The 20133-nt window shown below is 45.1% G+C and overlaps 1 protein-coding gene across 1 annotated transcript in view; it reads left to right on the forward strand.

Annotated features, from left to right (window-relative positions):
* Positions 1-7765: 7765 nt before the first annotated feature.
* The window catches only part of kcnq3 (potassium voltage-gated channel, KQT-like subfamily, member 3), a 96281-nt gene continuing 83913 nt past the window's right edge, over positions 7766-20133 (forward strand). The window contains exon 1 of the mRNA XM_070844804.1: positions 7766-8079. Coding sequence (XP_070700905.1) covers positions 7766-8079 — 314 coding nt within the window. The remainder of the gene's footprint in view (positions 8080-20133) is intronic.

Below are 20133 nucleotides of genomic sequence, written 5' to 3' on the forward strand. Positions count from 1 at the left end.
GTCTTTTAACGTTGTTTTATGAAAGTTGGATGAAGCAGGTGAATAAAACATGCGGCCGCATCATGCAGATAGAACACAACGGCTGTAAAGCCTTCAATTATTCACCAGCTGGAGCTCCGACAAAGAGCCGTCGACCGCCCGGGAAGCCAAATCAGTCAGCGGGTCGCACCATCCGTCAGTCACGCTGAGCGGGAAACACCTGGAAGCCAAAACAGTCCAAGTCTTTGTACGGTAAGAAGTCACAATTCTGAGTTTTATCATCGTCAGAAGTCTTAAATGCTGCATAAGGACCAGTTTTCTTGTGTTTTTTTAAGTATATGATATTTAATTCAACTGATTCTCCGTTTGTTTTTACCCAAGTGCTGAACTTAAGTCAGAAATACTCCATTTATCCCGGGGGAGGAGGTACTAACCTGCACTACATCAGTCTGACAGCTTTAGTTTAATTTCCTGTCCAGTAAAAATCTCGACCGCAAACGCCGTTGCAAACATATGATGATCTTATATCCCATGATGCATTGCTGCAGATTACACTACCCAAGTTGAAATGAGCGCCACGTCTGTGCTGTCGGCGTATTGGCTGCTTGGGGGCAAATAAACGACAACTCATAAACAGTCCAGCAGTCAGATTTGTGCAAAAAACTAATTTTTTTCTGGCACTGCGTCTGTCTGAGCGCACTTTTGGACACACAAAGTGTCCGAATTCATTACCAGAGTTCACCGTTCACGACCCGTCCTGTAGGGTTAACTACAATTACTGTAGACAGTTTCCTAAACTTAACCAAACATCAACCATCAAGAGAAACCAGTCACAGGGATCATGGTTAAAGGCAGACCTAAGTCATTATAATAAATGTGCCCCCACACAAAACCCAGCTTTAATCTTTAATTTGAATGCTTTGCCTCGTTAACTTGAGCTGTGAAACTTGGATCTGAGCTCAGCTGAACTAATTCCTGGCAAAAATAAACGGAGACACTAAATCAAAGCGTGAGCAAACACATTCTTAAGTAATCCAGAGTGTTTCTGTGTTCCTGTGGCTGCCGGCCTGCTTCCTTCACGGCATGATTTACAGCCCGTGTGGATGGCCGCTGCTGTAAATCGCCCAAAAACCAAATAGTCGCCTGGATTGGAAGTCACAATTTCAGCCTCCTGCGAGCAGAGGCTCATTTATTTTCATAATCAGAATTGACAAAATGCTGCAGTGCTGCTGAATTTGGACCAGCAGTGTGTGCAAACACTCACAGCTCCAGAGAGGCTGTTTCTCTCTAATATTATAATCAGAACAATCAGAATAATCAGTTCCATGAACAGTAGCAGGACGTTGTGTTCATGTTATGTTAAACATATTTAAGTAATAAATGAAGCATCAAAAGCAAAGGTAAACACGTGGACATTGATTACTGATCACTACAGCACCACAGTAACTTATTGGAATAATGAACGAATAGTTTTACACCACAAGTCTGAATGATCGAGTGAGAAGAGGAGCAGCTGGGTCACAAAGTACCTGATGGAGAAGATGAATTCAACACTGTGGATGTGAAGAGAGAAGGTAACTACAACTCCCATGGTGCACTGCTGCGCTCCTCTTGTTCTGTCAGCCTTGTGAGCATCAAGCCGTCCTAGAAAGTATATTTGATACGGTCGCTGTGAGCAGGTGGAGGTCGTTCCCGCTGTGGGAGTCGAACCTGTGGCCGAGGCGTTACAGTACGTCAGCCCGGCGGACCGTACCACCACCGGGAGCAGCAGCACGTGGCCTGTCAGCCTCCTGCAGGACGGATGCTCCCCTCAGCCAGTAAAATTACACGGATGATGAATTTGGCTCCGTTCACGGACACGAGCATCGATCGCAGACTCGTCCATCACCAATCACTTTACACCCTCATATTGACACACGGGGCACTTTGAAGTGTCCTGCCGAGCTCTATCAATCTACCGCTGCCCCCTAAACGCCTCACGCTGCCTGTCAGGGCTGCAGGCTGCAGGTTTAAAACCACCTGCACCGCCTGCAAACCTACGACGGTGTGATGGGGCCTAGTGTCGGTAGTCAACTACACAGTTTGCAGCTCTAAGCAGACGTATGCTGGAGCGAGTATCTTTTTTATTTGGATTTGACTTATTGACTTATTATTTCAACCCAAACCAAACAGTTTTGGTGCCTAAACCAAACCGAACTGTGAAGCAAAGTGAAATATATAATTCAACTGTGTTTTACAAATAAATAAATGATATTTAGTGAAGGTCTCACACAGTGAAAGTCCTGAACCTAAACCACCATCATCCGGTTGTCTTATTAATAAATAGATCATAAACTCATAACGTTAGCTACGGTGGCTCATCTGATGCTACGTTAGCTAGTTAGCGCTACATTAGCTAACGCTACTAGCAGCTACGACATCACAATAAAATGATGTAACCTGAATAAAAGTACCAGAGCCGTGTCATGGGCCGACAACAACTCCCATGATGCCCTGCACATTTTTAAACTACTCCTGTAGTAGTTGTAGCTTTGAGCGACGTCCAGTGGCAGAAACTACGTTCTGTGTGTTTTTTTAAGATCTATTCACTCCGATAACATTTGGAAAGTCTAGAAGAGACTTACGATTAAAATCCTTTCATTATCCATTCAAGTTAGCGCAGAGCTAACAGGAAGCTAACAGGAAGCTAGCAGGCCTCCGTGGGGCCAACGATGAGGAAGATCCTTCATGCTGCAGGAATAAAAGAGTCTCTGCAGACGTCCACAGTTTAACCAAACTCTGTTTCTGTGTGCTGTGATGTTTCTTCCCCTGATGCAGACGTTCACAGTCTGACAAGATGAACCGAACTGAACAAACACAATTAAAGAGGAAAAGATAAAGACGTGAACACACGACGAGCCAATCGATCGACGCTCGTCCTGGATGTTTCTTGTGAAGTCGAGGTAAAAAAAAACAAAAACCATGAAGAAGATCCATGTTATCAGGAGATGTTAGAGCAGCTCAGTCCAGCTCGTCCGTGTGAGCCGCAGTCAAATTATTGCTTTTTCAATTACAGACTCCTGCTGCCGTTTTTCATCCAGATAATTAGTCAAATCCTCCGACCGCCAATGATTAAGTAGAAATACTAAAGGCCACCGAGACACGCAATCAATCTATTTTAAGATTGCTCTGTTCTGTTCTGCAAATCCTGTTAGGCTGCGTGTGTGTGTGTGTGTGTGTGTGTGTGTGTGTGTGTGTGTGTGTGGTCAAATGGAGGGTTTTATTTCCCTGGAAAGCACCGAATGAACGAGTGTTATTGTATTTTAATTATTAATTGTGCACTTCTATGTTTGTGTTTCCTGTGTGTATCTGACACAGTGACAAGGCCTCACATCATATTGATTTTAGTATTTTTTATCACAGTCACAGAGAATAAATAAACTGAGGTGAACTGAGCCTTTTTAGGAACTAAATCCACCCAAAGTAACGCAGCATTTTCTCCTGTGAGAGTAACGTTTGTTAAGAACTGCAGTGACCACCAGCTTTTTAAAAAATATAATCATGATTAAAGACTAATTAGTGATTATTTTTAAAGATTAAAAACAAGTATTTAGTATCACAGTATGATATCACACCCAAAACTATTTGAACAGCCAGAAATATTCCAAAATAAAAGAAAAGCAGCACTTATACAGGTGTTAATACTTCTGAACAGGTTTACCGTCTTTGTCGTTTGTCCTTTTTAAAGTGGAAACAGATGTTTTTTATTGTTTTATTCAGACGTCGATCCAGCAGGTCGTTGTTGTGGATGTCGGACCTCCTTCATCCACTTGTTCAGGCGTCTGTGGTGAGAAGAGGAGCTGTCACGGCGTCCAGCTACGACAGTCCAGGAGAAAACAAGCCGATCGGTAAGAGTCTGTCTCTCTCTGTCACACTTGATTCGCTGCATCTCTTTATTTTCATAGCGATAAAAATCGTGGCAACACACGTCCGTGACTTTTTGGGGGCGGAGCCTCTGACGTAATAAGAATCACTGACGGCTCCTTTAACTTCCTGTTTTTTTGTGACAGCCCCAAAAATCAGTCCGTTTGAAGACAGAAACCATCGTGACGCATTTTAAGGGAGGTTTTATCCCCTCAGTTTATTTGTAAGGGGAATAAAACCTTTTGATTTTAAGAACCTGTCATCTTTTAGCCTAGTTGTTGGCTGCATGAACACATTTAGATGTAAATAAAACACGGCTCTGTTGAACACTTGACTCTGATTAGTCAGTTTCAGCATTCAGTAGCAATAAAATAATTTTTAAATCAATAAAAATCAGTATTTTGTGTAACACGGTTGATTCCTTTAGCATGAAGCTGTGTGATAATCAGGACTCTGGGTCGGGGCCTTGAATCCTCCTGAACATCCTTTGACGTTTAAATGTGATTTTCAGGGATGTTCTGGTTGCTGTTTCATGTTTGCTGCTTCTCCTGAGCGGGCAGAAGTGATTTTAAGTCTTTTTAAACCCATTTGTGTCTCAGCGCTTCACCTCCGACAGCTCTGTCTGCCTCATAACACCAAAGAAGTAGTTGGATATCGAAGGGAAACTGAGTTATTATGAAGTGAAATGCATCAAACTTGCATAGAAGCTGTCGGTCTGTTCCTTTCTTCCTCTTGTTCTCACAGAGAACCAAACATGCTGAGCGTCTGTGTGTCTGCAGCTCCGGCTTGTCGGGTTCATGTGAGGTGAGTCGGCTCTGCTGCCGCTGGGATTTGATCTCATTGATATTCGCTGCTGACGCCTGCCTTCGCTTCCAAATGAGCCTCAGAGACTCGGCTGCCTCCCAGACAAGAATTAACCAACTCCTGTTCTCTTCTTCTTCTTCTTCTTCTTCTTCTTCTTCTTGCTCTTGTTTTTACCTTTTAAGTGTAAAATCTTCACGAGCTGGAAGTCGGCAGCTTCACTGTGTCCAGAAAACACTCCTTCTTGTGTTTAAAGGCTCTTCAGACACTCTGAGGACTTGATTATCATCAGCTTCCTTGTTTCCTGTTTTATTTTGTAGTAGTCTTGTGTCGGTTCTCCTCACTTCCTGCCCCTGTGTGTTTTCCCTGATCACCTGCACCTGTTCCCTGTTTGACTTACCTGTCTTCACCTCCCTTCATGCTTCGGTTCGTGTTTTTAGATCTTCTTCCTGTTTCATTTGGACTAAAGTCTCTGAGGATCTGCCTGTTGTCACGCCATGTTTACCTGTATCATTAGCATTAGCTTTTTCTTATCTATTTGTTGCTGTGCGCACCTTATTTTGAAGGGCAGGAGGTGATGGGAGAGAGGATAGAACTCCTACAAAATAAAACAGGAAACAAGGACTGAACAAGTGAAGTGTAACCAGACTGCATAAAGAAGTGTTTGTAGGTACAAAGAGTGAGTTTACGGTCTTCTTCAGCACAGCAGGATGTTCTGGCTCAGAAAAACCAAGATGGCGGCGCCTGTGAAGCCAAACAAACCAGTGAGTGACGAGTCTGTAAACACAGGTGGAAGCAGGTGGTGTTTTTATCTTTACCTTTTTGTTTGGGTCTGTAGTTTTTAGGGAGTCTGGAACATCAGGTGAGAAACAGCTGCACCTGAAGTTATTCCAATGTTCCACACCTTGAGGTGCGTTCAAAGACCAGTTTAAACAGCTCAGCACCACTAATATTACAGCTGGTTTCTCCTTCGACCACCTGAACACAATCACTCATTGTAAATCAGCTGTTGTCTCTAGCACACCTGAGCTGTTCATCAGGTGAACTCATCAGTGATGTTTGAGGCGCCACAGAGCACCTTTACTCACCTTTACTCACCTTTACTCACCTTTACTCACCTGTGCTCACGTGTTATTGAACACCAGAGGAGTTTAGTGTGAAACGCTCACAAACAAACGGGGAAGTCACATTTTGAAGATGATTATTCTTTTATTACAAGTTCAAATATTCAAATGAAGCTTTGTCAGATTAAATCTTTGCTAATCTGAACATTATGTGAACGCTGGATGATTCCAGGTTTAAAGCTCTGGTTCAGTGTTTTTAATCAGAAAAGACTTTTTTTTGAATAGTAATAAAAATAAAAATAATAGTAATAAAACTCTATAATGAGCAAACCTGCTGTGTCAAATCAAACAGGAACAAACCTGGAGAGTTTTAAACATCTGAACTTCGAGGGAAAGGGACAGAGTGAAGTAAAATAAACACCTGTTGGATGTGAAGACTGTAGTTTGATGTCAGGACTGTTTTAAGGCTCAGAGGTGAGAAACTGATGGATCATGTTCACAATCAATAAAGATATGTGATACAAAATAATGTTACATAACAGTGGAGGATGAGGAGGCTGTTTGTTTCTGTGAGTGTGTGTGTGTGTGTGTGTGTGTGTGTGTGTGTGGTACCACCTGAGTACTGTCAGGTGTGTGTGTGTGTGTGTGTTTTCCTACACAAGCGCGTGCACGTGTGCATGACTGTGCATATTAAGTTCCCGCCTGCCTCCATCCTGTGTGTGTTTACGCGCATGTTCCCCCCCACCGAGCTCATCAAGGTGTGGAGTGTCCTTCTGCGCATGCATGTGTGTGTGCGTGTGTGTGTGTGTACGCGCACGTCAGTCTGCGTTGCTGCTGATGAAAGCCTCTCTCTCCCTCAGTCTCTCTCTCCCTCTCTCTCTCTCTCTCAGTCTCTCTCTCCCTCAGTCTCTCTCTCCCTCTCTCTCTCTCTCTCAGTCTCTCTCTCCCTCTCTCTCTCTCTCCCTCTCTCTCTCTCTCTCCCTCTCTCCCTCAGTCTCTCTCCCTCTCTCTCTCTCTCTCTCTCTCTCTCTCTCCCTCTCTGCTTCTCCTCCGTCTCAGTTTTAGTATCGACCTTCTTCACGCAGCATCTCCGCTCTCCATCCTCCGTCTCCACCTTCCTCCTCCTCCTCCTCTTCCTCCTCCTCCTCCGCCTCAGCGCCGCTTCCTCTGCAGGTGGATGGAGGCTGGAAGCCCCGGAGACACGCGCCATGCACGGGAGCCGCTGCTGGTAGGGTTTCCTCCCATAGTGTCTCCTCCGTGTGTGTGTGTGTGTGTGTGTGTGTGTGTGTGTGTGTGTGTGTGTGTGTGTGTGTGTGTGTGTGTGTGTGTGTGTGAGAGAGGGAGGCAGCGGAGCTCCCGGTCTTTGTCTCTCCAGCGTGGCTGAGCGTGTTTCTGGGGAGGAGAGGGGGTGTCTGAGGGGGCATTTGTTGCTTGATGCCCCCTTTGGATGCTCCTCTGACTGAGTGAGAGGGAATCAGGTGTTTCGTCGCGTAAAATCTCTGCTGCTGTAATAATTCCGGGCTGAACTCGCGTCTGTGCTGCTCTGTAGTGAGTTTATCCCACTTTGTGCTGACCCCCCCCCCCCCAGCACTGTACCACTGTAATATTCCCGCCGTGTGTTTTACCAGCAGGGCGTGTTTTTCTGTTTTCTTAGTGATTTTTACGCACAATTCTTCCATATTTCTTCTGTTTTCTGCTCTCTGCTTCCATCAGTGTCCAGATGCTGATGGTTCCCAACAAGAAAGAGGATGTAACGCTCTCTCTCTCTCTCTCCCTGTCTCTCTCTCTCTCTCTCTCTCTCTGTCTCTCTCTCTGTCTCTCTCTCTCTCTCTCTCTCTCTCTCTCTCTCCCTCTCCATCCCTCCTCCTTTTCTCTGTTTTCCAGTCAGACTCTTGCTGAGCACCTCCCTTCGCGCCGGGGACCACATCCTTAAATGACCCGCGGCTGAGGAGGGGGTGTCTCCGGATCCAGCGCCCGGATCATGGCATGCTGCCCACAGCGGGCATCCAGCACTGACCATGGGGCTCCGGTCCAGGACCGTCGCTAGCGGCTCGGAGGAGCAGAAGAAGACCTCCGGCGCGCCTCCCGGGGACTTACTGGACCAAGGCACGGGGGGAGCGGACAAGGATGGCGCCCTGCTGCTGGTGGCTTCGGGCCGGGACGACTACAAGAGGGGCTCTCAGGGCATCGGCATCGGGCTGCTGGCCAAGACCCCCCTGAACTACACCCGGCCGGCCAAGAGGAATAACATCCGCAAGAGGAGGATCCAGAACCTGCTGTACGACGCGCTGGAGAGGCCGAGAGGATGGGCGCTGCTCTACCACGCGTTCGTGTGAGTACATGAGGGCGTTTTTACAACTTGGGAGGTTCAGATGAGGAGTGCAGCCTCCTCAGCCTGCTGGGGGGTCACGGAGCAGGAGGAGGCTGCTCGGGGAAGAGTGGACTCACTTGGCTGTCATGAGGAAGAGCTGTGAGCTCACAGAGCTGCAGGAGGAAGAGTTTCCTCCTGCACATCTTTTAGTCTGAGCTGATGCTCCAGATGTGGAGGTGCAGCTGAAACCAGACTTCAGTGGACTTTTAGCTCTGATTAACTTCCTCAGCTGGTGTCACGTCCACAGGCATGTCTGAGGAAGAGGAGTTCAGATTAGAGCAGAATTTGGTTGAAAAGTTGAAGGTGGAGGCGTCAGAAGTGTTGTGGAGCTGAAACATCACATTGTTTTGCCTGTAAAACAGAAAATATGACGTCCAGAGATTCAGTTCTCAGTGTTGTGAAGGAAAACAGTCAGAAATAGTCAGTAAATCAGAAATGATTATTTAAACGGTACCTTAATGACGGCCTCTGGTTGTGGCACTAGAAGTCTAATTTTCAAAGGAAGGAGTGGATGTGTGGATGTGTGGATGTTTTGGCAGTGTGGAGGTGAAAACAGACGGTGCAGCTCAGAGGCTGCTTGTTTTAGTCTTCATCATCTTCATCATCTTCATCATCTTCATCATCTTCATCAAAAGACCCCGATGACCTCACTGTGACATCATCAGGGTTATCTTGGCTCAGACTGGAGAGTTTAAAACACCAAACCTCCAGTTTACAGCACAGAGACGTGACGAGGCTCCAGTCAGAGACACTCACCAGTTGCATCGTGGGAAATGTAGGATTCAGTGCTCTTGGGCCATGAAGCAGTAACTAATAATTGGCTCGTTCGAGATGATCCAGGCCTGCGCAGGATCGATCGATCGATTTTTGTGACACAGTTTTAAGAGCCGGTTGCTGTCCACCGACTGCAAGACCCAGTGCATGATGGGAAATGGCTGGCTGTCACCTGATCAAAGCGCTGATTGGCTCTTAGTTATGACAAAAACACCACGTTTGGTAGAAAATCCTAATTTTTATTTAATGCTTGGTTTCATGTTGAGCGATGAAGATTTAATCTGTTAACAAACATGTGTAATAACCTCACATAATAATATCAATACTAATCATTATTATTGATTATTGATATGACAGGAAAAGGCAGAGAAAGGACAGACAACACACATTACAAATAAAAATGACTCACTAAAAGAGTTTCATGGTGTTCCTGCTGACTGACAGCGGTTTCATTTCTTAAATTCAGGAATCGTATCATTTATTAAAACATTTTCTATGTAGGCTGCACTTCTTTAATAAACCTTTTTCAGTCCTAACTAATTCTTTGTGTCCGACTTCACCGTCTCATCTCGTCCTCTTTCTCATCCTGAACCATCCTGCCCCCCCCCCCTCCAGAGCTGTGTGGATGTGTTTCAGACTCTCCTGCTGCCAAAATGACAGCCGATAGTTTGTTTGTTTTCCTGAACTCGTTCTTCTCAAAATTCACTGTTGGTCCAAATGGTGGTTTTGTAGCTGTCAGAGCTGCAGACGTGCTGCTGCTGCTGCTGCTTCCCTCCTTCTCTGCCGGCTCCTGGTCGGCTGGTTTTAATCCGTTGTGTCTCAAACGTGGATCATTTTTAAGGGAAAATGTTCGTTCATGTCATGTTTTCTTATTAATGCATGCAGGAACAAACACTGGCTCTGGTGTTAACCTTTGGTCAGTTGGACAAAACACTTCAAGTTAAAATAAATAAACCATTGCACAAAGAACACTTAAAAGATTTCCTTAAAATGTTGACTTACATATTTAAGCGTTGCTCCTGATCTCGGTCTCATACTTAGAGTCCTTTAAACCATGGCACAAAAAAAACCTTAAGGAGGAAAACTAAAGGAACCTTTTGACTCTGTCTTCACTGCGACAGATGAGTTTATGGCGATATCTGAGGCGTCCTGAGAAGAGGATCACTGATCTCTCCTGTCAACTTTTAAAAAACAGAGAATAAAAAGCTCGTAATTGTATATTTGTGACGCTAAACAACCCGTTGACAGTCACAACATGAGTGTGAGCAACACTCGGTTGGATTTAGAACAAAGATGGTTTTGGGTTAAAATAAATTCCTCTACATTGACTTTCAGCTTCACACGGGACACTAACGGCGTCCTCCAACCACCCCGACACATCAGAATATCAGTAAGAGTTTGAACCGTAGGAGCCTCTGACCAAAGCTGCCGTATTTGATTATGCATCCTCTCTAACATCCAGCAGGGGGCGACTCCACTGGCTCCAAACAGAAGTCTGACTGGATGGAAGTCAATGAGGAAAATGAGGCGACTTCTTTCCTGATTTATCAGCTCAGTGAACAGTTTCTGCTCTCAGTCTCTAGTTTACAGTCTTCTTCAGCACAGCAGGACGTTCATGTGTCTCCTCTGGCTCCAAAACCAAGATGGCGATTTTGAAAATTGCTGAACTCGAGGCTTCAAAATGGCGGCCTGCAAACCAGCAGGTGACGTCGCAGTAGTGATGTAGAAGTCAGAAGTGAGGTTTCCTTAGAGACTGAGCTGAGGAGAATCAAAAAGAAGTGTGTTGGACTTACTTTTCTCTCCCTGAAGCTTATTATGTCCAGTATTTTTAAATATTCTACCACAATCTGTCTTTTTGCTGCAGTAATCACAAAAACCCCTTGATCTTATTCTGGAGGGACGTGCTCTTTAATCTGTGGTCTAGTTTGCCTGGTCCTCCTGGTTATTTTTGGCCTGACAGACGGTTTTAGCTTAATGTGACGGAGGTGCAGTCTGTCAGGAAGTTGTGCCTGAGAGTCTCAACTCAGGACAAAGCGAACCTTTAAAGGCCGCCCCTTCTTCTCACCTCCTGACGGACTCGGACGTTTTTACGTGCTCCGCTCCTCTCGGCTCATTAAGCCTGAGCCGAGGCAGGAAAACGCCGTGCGGTGAGCCTGACTCATCCCGTGTCTCGTGATCCACTGACAACACGCGTGTTTCTCCTCAGTGCAACATATGCAGCCTCCAATATGGCCGCTCCATATGGGCCGCTGCTGTCGGAGCGTGAAACGAGACGCGGAGTCGCTCGGCCTGAGGGGAGAAGAAACGTGTCTGCTGAGTGTTTGGGTGTGAAAACAGCCCAGCAAACAGGAAGTGACACGCGTACTGTGTGATGTCATCAGGTAGAGGCGTGACATCATTGCAACGGGGATGTGACGTCGAGGTGATCTGAGGTCACACAGGTGTGTGTGTGTGTGTGTTTCCTGCACCTCAGTTGACAGATTTTACGTCATTAAAGCAAAGCGTTGTCATTTAGACACTTTTATGACATCACAAAACCCCCGAACTGTCCCTTTAACAATTTTAAAGGGACAGTTCACCCTAACATTCCTTCAGTCAACTCCGGCCATGTGGATAGTTTTGGTTTTATTTCTGGTTAGATTCCCGTCACATTATTAGAATAAATGGCTCTAAAATATCTTTACCAATGTGTGTAGAAAGAACAAACCCTACATATTGATTTATTTTACCAAAAGTTATAGTTTTACTGCCATTATTGGCACCACAGTGATGCGTTCAGGATCCAGCTGAAACTGTTGTTTTCTTGCTGTAATTATTCCCCAGACTGTTATTAAATCCCTTTATGATGTAACATAAGTGATTCTAAAGTTTCACCGTTCATATTGGCAGCTGACTTTAGTTGTCAGACAGACTTGGAAACACTTGAACTTTGAGTTTAACTCCCATAGTTGTGGTTAGTTGTTAGTTTTCCAAATGCTCTGATAGTTAATGAAGTCAGTGAATAAGTTGGTTATGACAGAAAAGGTTTGAACAGTTTAATGTGGTACTTTGACAGAATGTGAGTAAATTATTATTATTATTATGGTGACATGTATAATGTTTGTGTCTTGTATATTTTAAGGTTACGATGATTCAACTAAAATCCAATCGTTTTATTGTTATAATCTCAGATAAAAACACGTCACTTTAACCATCAGTGCTGTTTTAAAAAGTAAAGAGGAGGAGATAAATACTCACATAATAAAAGAGATTATATTCAAGAAGCAAACTAAATAACAGTAGTGTTAGTGTTAAGTGCTGTCTGCAGTGTCACTTCTACTGAATGAGACAAATTAGAAAAACAGTCATTTTCTCATTTGGGTGAACTGATCCTTTAAAACGAGAACAATTAACATAATTTCTGGAGGTCTTTTGTCAAACGGAGGAGATGACGCAGACGCAGCCAAAATAAATCTGTCACAGACGTGGACGTGACACATCTGCTGCAGCTTCAAACCGCTGCTCGTGTTGCTCAAGGGCACTTCAGCGGCTCGTGTTGACAGCAGGGGAAGCGTTACTCACGCTCTCACCCACAGATTATGATGCACAGGCAGCGCTTTGACGTGACACATGTATAGGAAAGGAGAGGCAAGTGGGACGAGGATTAAAGAGCAGGAACAGATGGGCGGACTGAGATAAGGAAACGGGAAAACACAGATATGTGAAGAGGTGGAGAGAGACGTCGTTCTGTCAGAGCACCAGTAAAAACTGTAAAATCTAATGTGTGGGAACTCCGACGGCTTCATTTACAGCTTTAAGTCCACATGAGAAGTTGAACAAAGCTGCATCTTGAATAGAAGCTGAATAGAATCAGACGTGTTCCTCCACAGGTGGCGTTTTATCCCAAACCAAACCTGATTCTGCAGGTCAGACCGATCACTCAGCTAATTGAATCGCAGCAGACAGTCCTGTTTCTCCCTGCAGGGGTTTTTATTATCAGCTGGATGACACTGGGTCACTTCACTTGATCCCTCGGGGGGGTTCAGGGACACCAGCGGTCCCAGAGGAGGTCCCAGAGGAGGTCCCAGAGGAGGTCCCAGAGGGATCCCCCGGCAGTTTGATTTCCATAAAGTGAAAACAGGACATGCAGACGCAGCAGCTGCTTCGTGAGTCTGTCAGCATTAGAAACTAACTTTTCTTCCTCATCCATCGACACCAGTCTGATCTGATTCTGTTTTTCCCGCCGAGACGTCTAATCTGAGACACTTTTGGTCTTAGTGTGTTAAATGAAACAAAGACGTAACATCGTTTTTACACGTGCTGACGAATGGAGTGAACCACTCAACGTGTTTTAGGGCTGGATTTATATTTTACAGACATGGAAGTTCGGCTTCCTGCACATGGAAGGAAGGAAGGATACTTTATTCATCCCACAGGGGATATTCAGGTATCCAGGAGCTCAAACAGTCAACTGACAAACAGTAAAATGGACAAATGATGAAAGTCACATCGTTAAATAAAAACCTGATGTAAAATATAAAGAAGAGATTATTGCACATTGTCAGATTACAATTACATCTATATTTTGAAAGGTAATATAGTCCCAGATAGAAACTTGGTGCAATGTTTTCACTGATATATGATGATGATGATGATGATGATGATGATGATCAATTCGGGGGGGAAATACAGTTTGTGTGTCTGCAGAGAAACTGAACACAACGAGTTTTAGGTGTCTTTTATTTAAACACCATCGTGGTCTGAAACCCTGATTGTCTGGTGTGTGTGTGTGTGTGTGTGTGTGTGTGTGTGTGTGTGTGTGTGTGTGTGTGTGTGTGTGTGTGTGTGTGTGTGTGTGTGTGTGTGTGTGTGTGTGTGTGTGTGTGTGTGCGCCCTCTGCAGGTGACACTGTCGGGGGGGTATCAGGTGTCACAGGTATCAGATTGAAGCTACCGTTACAGGACTGAAGTACTGTAGTACCAAAATTTTGGTTACCATAACAACACTGTAGAGAGAGTGAAATGAGATCCGCAGTGGAGGCCGAGAGTCGGGTGGAGCGAGCATGTGTGAAAGCAGAGAGAGAGAGAGAGAGAGAGAGAGAGAGAGAGAGACAGATAGAGATGTGCAGGGCGAGCGAGGGAAACACGAGATGTTCGACATCAGCAGTTTGGGTGGCAGATCAGTGGTGATCCTTGGCCTCGTCCTGGCATCCAGACAGGCCTGACAGGCGGCCTGCTTCCCAGAATGCACGGCTGCATAATTCCCCACATCTCTCTCTCTCTCTCTCTCTCTCTGTCTTTTTGATACTGGTGTGGTGCTCTCTCGCCCCTCCCTCCCCTCCCTCCCCTCCCTCCCCTCACTTGTCCGTCGTGTTGATGTTGTTCTTTTTACTGGAGAACAGCAGCAGCAGTGAAAACCTCGTGGCGTCTGAGCTCCAGATCGCGGTGAAGGATTACACGCTCCTGTGCAGGTGGAGGCCGTTCTCCAAACCCTGGGGCTCGTTGGATTAATGTCAGACATGCACTGTCATCCAAGGATGCCCCCCCCCTCAGACAGGTTGAATGTTTTAGACCAGTGGTCCAAATGCTTAAAATAGACATTTACATTAGAAGTCGTGTTCAGTTTCTCTTTGTGTTCACGTTGGAGCCTCTGATGCTGTTTGTATTTTCATGTCAGGGGTGTCTGCAGGCACACGTACTGCCCCCCCCCCTTATTATTACAGCTTATGTTTCTCATCATTTCTGTCAGTGATGATAACATTTTACTCTCAGAGTTTAAATGTGGATGCAGGGAGGTTCTGAGGGGCCAAGAAGCACCAGCAGATACCCACTGGGATGGACACTCAGTTTAAAACACTTTAAAAACACTTCCTGTTTTAAATGTCTGCGCTTTTCAACTTAAAAGTCAAAATTTGACCTTTAGTTTTACATAGTTTAGTAATCAGACCACAGGGAAGCTCATTTTTATTGCTTGAGATCGATAAATATTTGATGAAGAGCTTCAAACAGCCCAGAGTTTCTAGATTATAATATAATATAATATAATATAATCTGATGCACAGGACAGTTTATTATGATGCAGCTATAAAGAGGTTGGTACTGTGCAGAGCTTTCAGCACCACGGACAGAGACGGAGCTGTGCACCAAACTCCATTCAGAAAACCACGAATTATTCAGCGTAATATTCTGAAGTGATCAGTTAAACTTTCAGATTAGACAGATTAGACTAGATTTCCTCGTTTCTTCCTCAAACGTGATAACTGGCTGCTCTTTTGTGTGTTTTATCATTTTAAACTGAACAGCTTTCGTTGTTGGACGAAACAAGACATCTGAACACGCCTGTCGGCTCTCTAAGAACTTTTTTTTCACAATTTCCTGACATTTTACAGGCCAAACAATAAATTGATTTATCTAAAAGGAAATATTGATCGATGAAAAAGTTTGACTGGAGGCTTTTTTTTTTGTGTGTAACTGTTGTTTAAAAGGTCAAAAACTCTCTGGTATTTTATGAAGATAAAGAAAATGATTTTTAGCTGCAGCACTGGAGAATCTAATATAGATAATAATACCATCAATAAATCTAATCACACACTTCACTCACTTTCACCAGCTCAGTTTTCTTTTCTTGTTTCTCAGCAATGAATCTGATTGATTCATTGACGACTTAACAATTCGCTCTCAGTGTCCTGGTTTGAGGAGCCCTGCTCGTTATTACCCCAAATTAGCGTCTGAAACCTGGCAGGACGAGGATTTAGTCTCACTGGTGTTAAATCTGCCTCTGCACATCGACTCTGTGGGTCAGATAATGTGTTTCCCTGCTGATGTGTCCTTGTTTTGTCCTCGCTCCGGGCTCTTTTGTCACTGCTGAAGGAAATTGGATGGAATGCACTTAATAAATGAGCGAACAAGCCTGAAACCTCCTTTAGAGTGAAGGGAAGTGCTGCAGCCTCGGTGAAGGCAGCAGACCTGAGATCTGCTTCGCTCCGACACTAAACAAACCTGTTTGTGGGGCAGATTCAGGGTTTTAATCCTCATCAAGTCCTTACGGCCGAACGCAGATCTGCCAAATCATAAATAAAATCCCAAATGGGGGTTGATTTCATGAAAGTCTCATGGATTATAACGCTGAGGAAGAGCAGCCGTGTTGTTTTAGGAGTTGGTCTAAATGTTTTTCTTCATCGCTGGAGGGGTTTCTGGACAGAGGATTTAATAATAACCCTCAGTCCCTGATCCCAACCCTTCGACGGACACATTCAGGGAGCTCTGAGAAGACTTAAAGACAACTGGTGTTCCTCAGATGGAGAAGGGAAGTTTTACCGTCTTATAGATGCTGGTTGGAGGATGTTTCTGCTCTTTTATCTGCCCTGATATTGTGTCTTTGAGGGCCTGTTGATATAAACCAGTGCTGATTCTGTAATCTGAATAATGACGGCAGACTTTTCCCTCCTAACGTTGAACTTTTTGAAGTTTCTGCTCTGATGAAGATGGGAGTCGACGCTCGTGGGTGAAAGTGACCCGATCACACCGAGGCAGGATGAAACAGACGAAGTTAGAGACTGGAAGCGGCTCATTAGGGGCTATGAGCACTCATTAGCAATTAGTGCCTCTAAATGCAGATTTCACAGGGCGACAGTCATTTGGCGAGGCGGCGGCAGTGGCAGCGGAGGCAGGGAAACCACGACACAGTTAATTGAGCTTACAGGCAGATGACTCGGTAGGAAGTTTTAAAGCTCGTATCTCTGCAGTTTCATCTTTGACGCTTGAATTCAAAGATCAGAAAGTGATATAAGCAGATTTTCAGATATTTTTTTTAGCCCTCAGATCAGCTGAAGTGTCTCTGTGAAGCTCCGCTGACAGCTTCATGTCTCAGCTGGTCGTTCTGACGCTGACAGTTTGATCGTTGTCACCAACAAAGTGCAGAAAAGGCTGTTTTTGTTGTTCCGTCCCTCCTGAAACACACATTTCAGTTTGCTCGTCTTGTTCACCCACCGGCTGCTCTCTTCCGCTCAGACCTTGGCGGCTCCTGTCTCCTGCACGGCTGAAGGGTCTCGTGAATTAGAGGTGGTGCGTTTAAACTCAGAAAACCTTCGTTCAATCAGTCACGGCTGCTCTGCTTCGGTGTGAATGTTCCTGCAGCCACTCTTCACGTGTGTCGGATCGATTCTCCAGACAAACAGTTGACGACTTTGTCCTGGAAGATAATGAATGATACACATGAAACTGTGAATATTATATTTTAGCTTCTGCAGAATAATGTACGTTTGAGATGCTGCTTTAATAAACCAGCTGACCTCGATGCTTTTCCCAGCATCCATCAGCAGGACACATGACTGCTGTGGGAACATGTAAGTTCATGAACAGAGACTTTCTCACATTCACTGATGCTTTAGATCACAGATTAGCGTTTAGATTATGCTATTCCCACAGCCACACGTGTCATGGCGTCATGGTGTCCAGCTAGCCTTTAGCGACGCTAAAGCTAAAGCTGCTCTGAGTGTGTTTGGTACCAGGATGTGGTCCAGCAGCAGGTGGAGGGTCTGATGATCCTTCATCAGAGGACCAGGAGTCTGTGATCCTTCATCAGAGGACCAGGAGTCTGTGATCCAACACAGCAGCTCAGAGAACGTTAGGGACGTTAGCACGGGGACGTAGCAGAGTTAGCTCACTAGCTAGCAGGAGACGTATGTGGTTGGAGGTGAGAGGACGTTCCAAAGTCTCCTCCTGTATGATTGATGTGTGAATGGGTGAATGAGGATGTCATGTAAAGCGCTTTGAGTAGTTGAAATAACTGGAAAGCAGCTGTACAAATACAGACCATTTACCATTTACGTTGTGACGAAGCAGTTTCACTTTTAATCTAACAAACATCATGTGTTTGATTCATGAAACAATTCAAACAAGATCAAAAACGTATTCGTCCCTCGGCGCTGAGTCCCGTGGTGCCCACTGGAGGGGGGAGGACTTCTGTCCTGAACCATCACTGGAACCATCACTGGAACCATCACTGGAACCATCACTGGAACCATCACCGGCTCGGTGTGTTTCAGCTTCTGTCAAGACGGCAAATCTAAACTTGGTCTGTCTAATCTAAAGGTCGGATATTCAGTTTAAATGGAGTCATGAATGTTTAGTTTGATGAAATAAAGTAGCACAAAACAGACGTTTATGTTTGTTAAAATGTTCTGAATTATTACTCAGATTCTCATGATGAAATGCTGGAGCTGGATCAGTGTGTGTGCTTCAGATGGATGGATGGATGGATGGATGCAGGACTTCAGCCAATGAAAACAGTCTCATTTATAAGGTTTTCTCTGTGGACGAGTTCATTTTAACCACCGGTGGACTCACTCCAGGGTTCCTAATGGACTCTGTGGTTGTGGTCATTTAGCGTAATGACATTTATCTTCTACAAATGTTGCACCAGAGGGAGAGTCACTCGGCGGTGACTGGTGGAGAGATGAAACGTGAGATTAAGTTAACTAGAAATGTAATCTCATCCAGAGTCTGAGAGGAATGAGAGGAATTACATAAATCAGAGGAATGTTTAAACTGACTCGTCTGTCAGAAGTAAAAGACGAAGTGACGCTCAGTCGTTAAAACCCAACAAAAGGTCGGCGTGGATATCTGGACCACAGACGGATTAAGTTTAGAGGAAAGTGGAGCCAGGTATTTTTGTTGGTGGAGACCAACACAGAGCAAAAAGGAGATTGTTTGTTTCTGCTTGGTGCTTTTGAGCTTCTTCTTGTCTTTTCTTCTAAGCTAATTAGTTATTTTCCTCAGAAGGGGGGGCGACACACACTGAAGGGCGGCAGTGGTCAGAGTGGGTCCTCTGGTCCACATGCTGAAGGGTCCTCGAAGGTCCTGAACCCCAAACTGGAGGCTCTCATTTATCTTATGTCGGTTTAGTTTGGAGGACTTGAGGGACTTTGTCGTTCTCTCTTCATCTGTGGCTCAGATGTACTCCATCACTACATCGCCATGGCAACCACAGGAAACACACCAATGAAAGACCTAATTTTGCTGATAAAAGTAGACACATTTTCCTTCATTAAACGTGATTTCTATTAGTTTTTTGTTACTAAAAGTCCATTTGATGAGTTCAGGGAACAGATTGAGAGCAGAAGTCTGTGTTTGCTGCTAAAGAGAGAAGCTGACAGAAAGGTGTAGCGGAGAGGAAACCATCAAAGAAGAGAAAGACTTGTCTCACCACAAAGGAGCATCACGTCCCGACGTCTGTTTCAGGTGTTACCAGTCAGGTTTAGCTCAGGCTCGTCCCTGCCTGTGCCGCCGGGCGTCCTGTCGCTGCGCCAAGCCTCCAGCCGCTCTGACAGTCTGAACTTACGTGTTCATTTAGGAGTCGCTCCCACTGAGCTGGCTCTGAGCCGAGGTGACCGAGCTGCTGCTGCCAGATCCCTCATGTTACAGCTGAACTTTGGACACGGGTTTCATGTCCGTCCGCAGCTGCTTGTCTGCATGATTTCAAAGAACAGAGAGCACATCCGTCATGTTGTTGGTATTTCAGGCTGCTCACACGAGGAGATGCTGTGTGAGGAGTTAATGAGACATCAAGTATGAGGGAATTTATTTTATTGCTGAATCGATGAAGGTGATTAGGCGGGTTTTTATGCGTCGGGTCTGACTGATGAAACGTTCCTCGGCTCTGCTGGGACTCGTCTTTAAGGCGCCCGTCCCTTCCCGACGAGTGGAAAGTTACGAGAGCAGCTGTGAGAAAGCTTTTATCTCAGCAGAAGAGAACGATGGAGGATCAGGGTGTTAACGAGCCTGCAGAGTGAGTTCATCCTGTTTCTGCAGGAGATGATGTGTTCTTAAACAGGCTGTAGGTAAAGGTGTGTTCAGGTGTTCATCCTCTCCAAACAAGATCAACAAATTAGACAGAAAGAAATGCACGAATGACAAAACTAACAGCTACATGAGGTCACTGGTCGGTTTGCGCTGTGGCTGCTGTTCATATGTTAAAGTCACAGACTTTATGGAGCCATCATCAGATGTAGCAGGAGACCAGACTCAAAGACCAGCTGCTGTACTTTCTGGCCTCTGGTAAAGTTTTACAAATACATTAAAAGATTCAAAGATTAGCTGTCGACCTTTCCACAGACGTCTCTTTCTGACGGAGGTCTGTGGAGAAAAGGCTTTTTCAGTCGCAGTACCACAGCTGACCACTGGGATGAACTGGCCCCCGGCTCTCCTCGGTCACATCGAGCTCTACTGCCAGGTCCACGTTTCTTCTTCTGGTGACGTCGTT

Source organism: Pempheris klunzingeri, chromosome 15, assembly GCF_042242105.1.
Source record: "Pempheris klunzingeri isolate RE-2024b chromosome 15, fPemKlu1.hap1, whole genome shotgun sequence".
Taxonomy (NCBI): Eukaryota; Metazoa; Chordata; class Actinopteri; order Acropomatiformes; family Pempheridae; genus Pempheris; species Pempheris klunzingeri.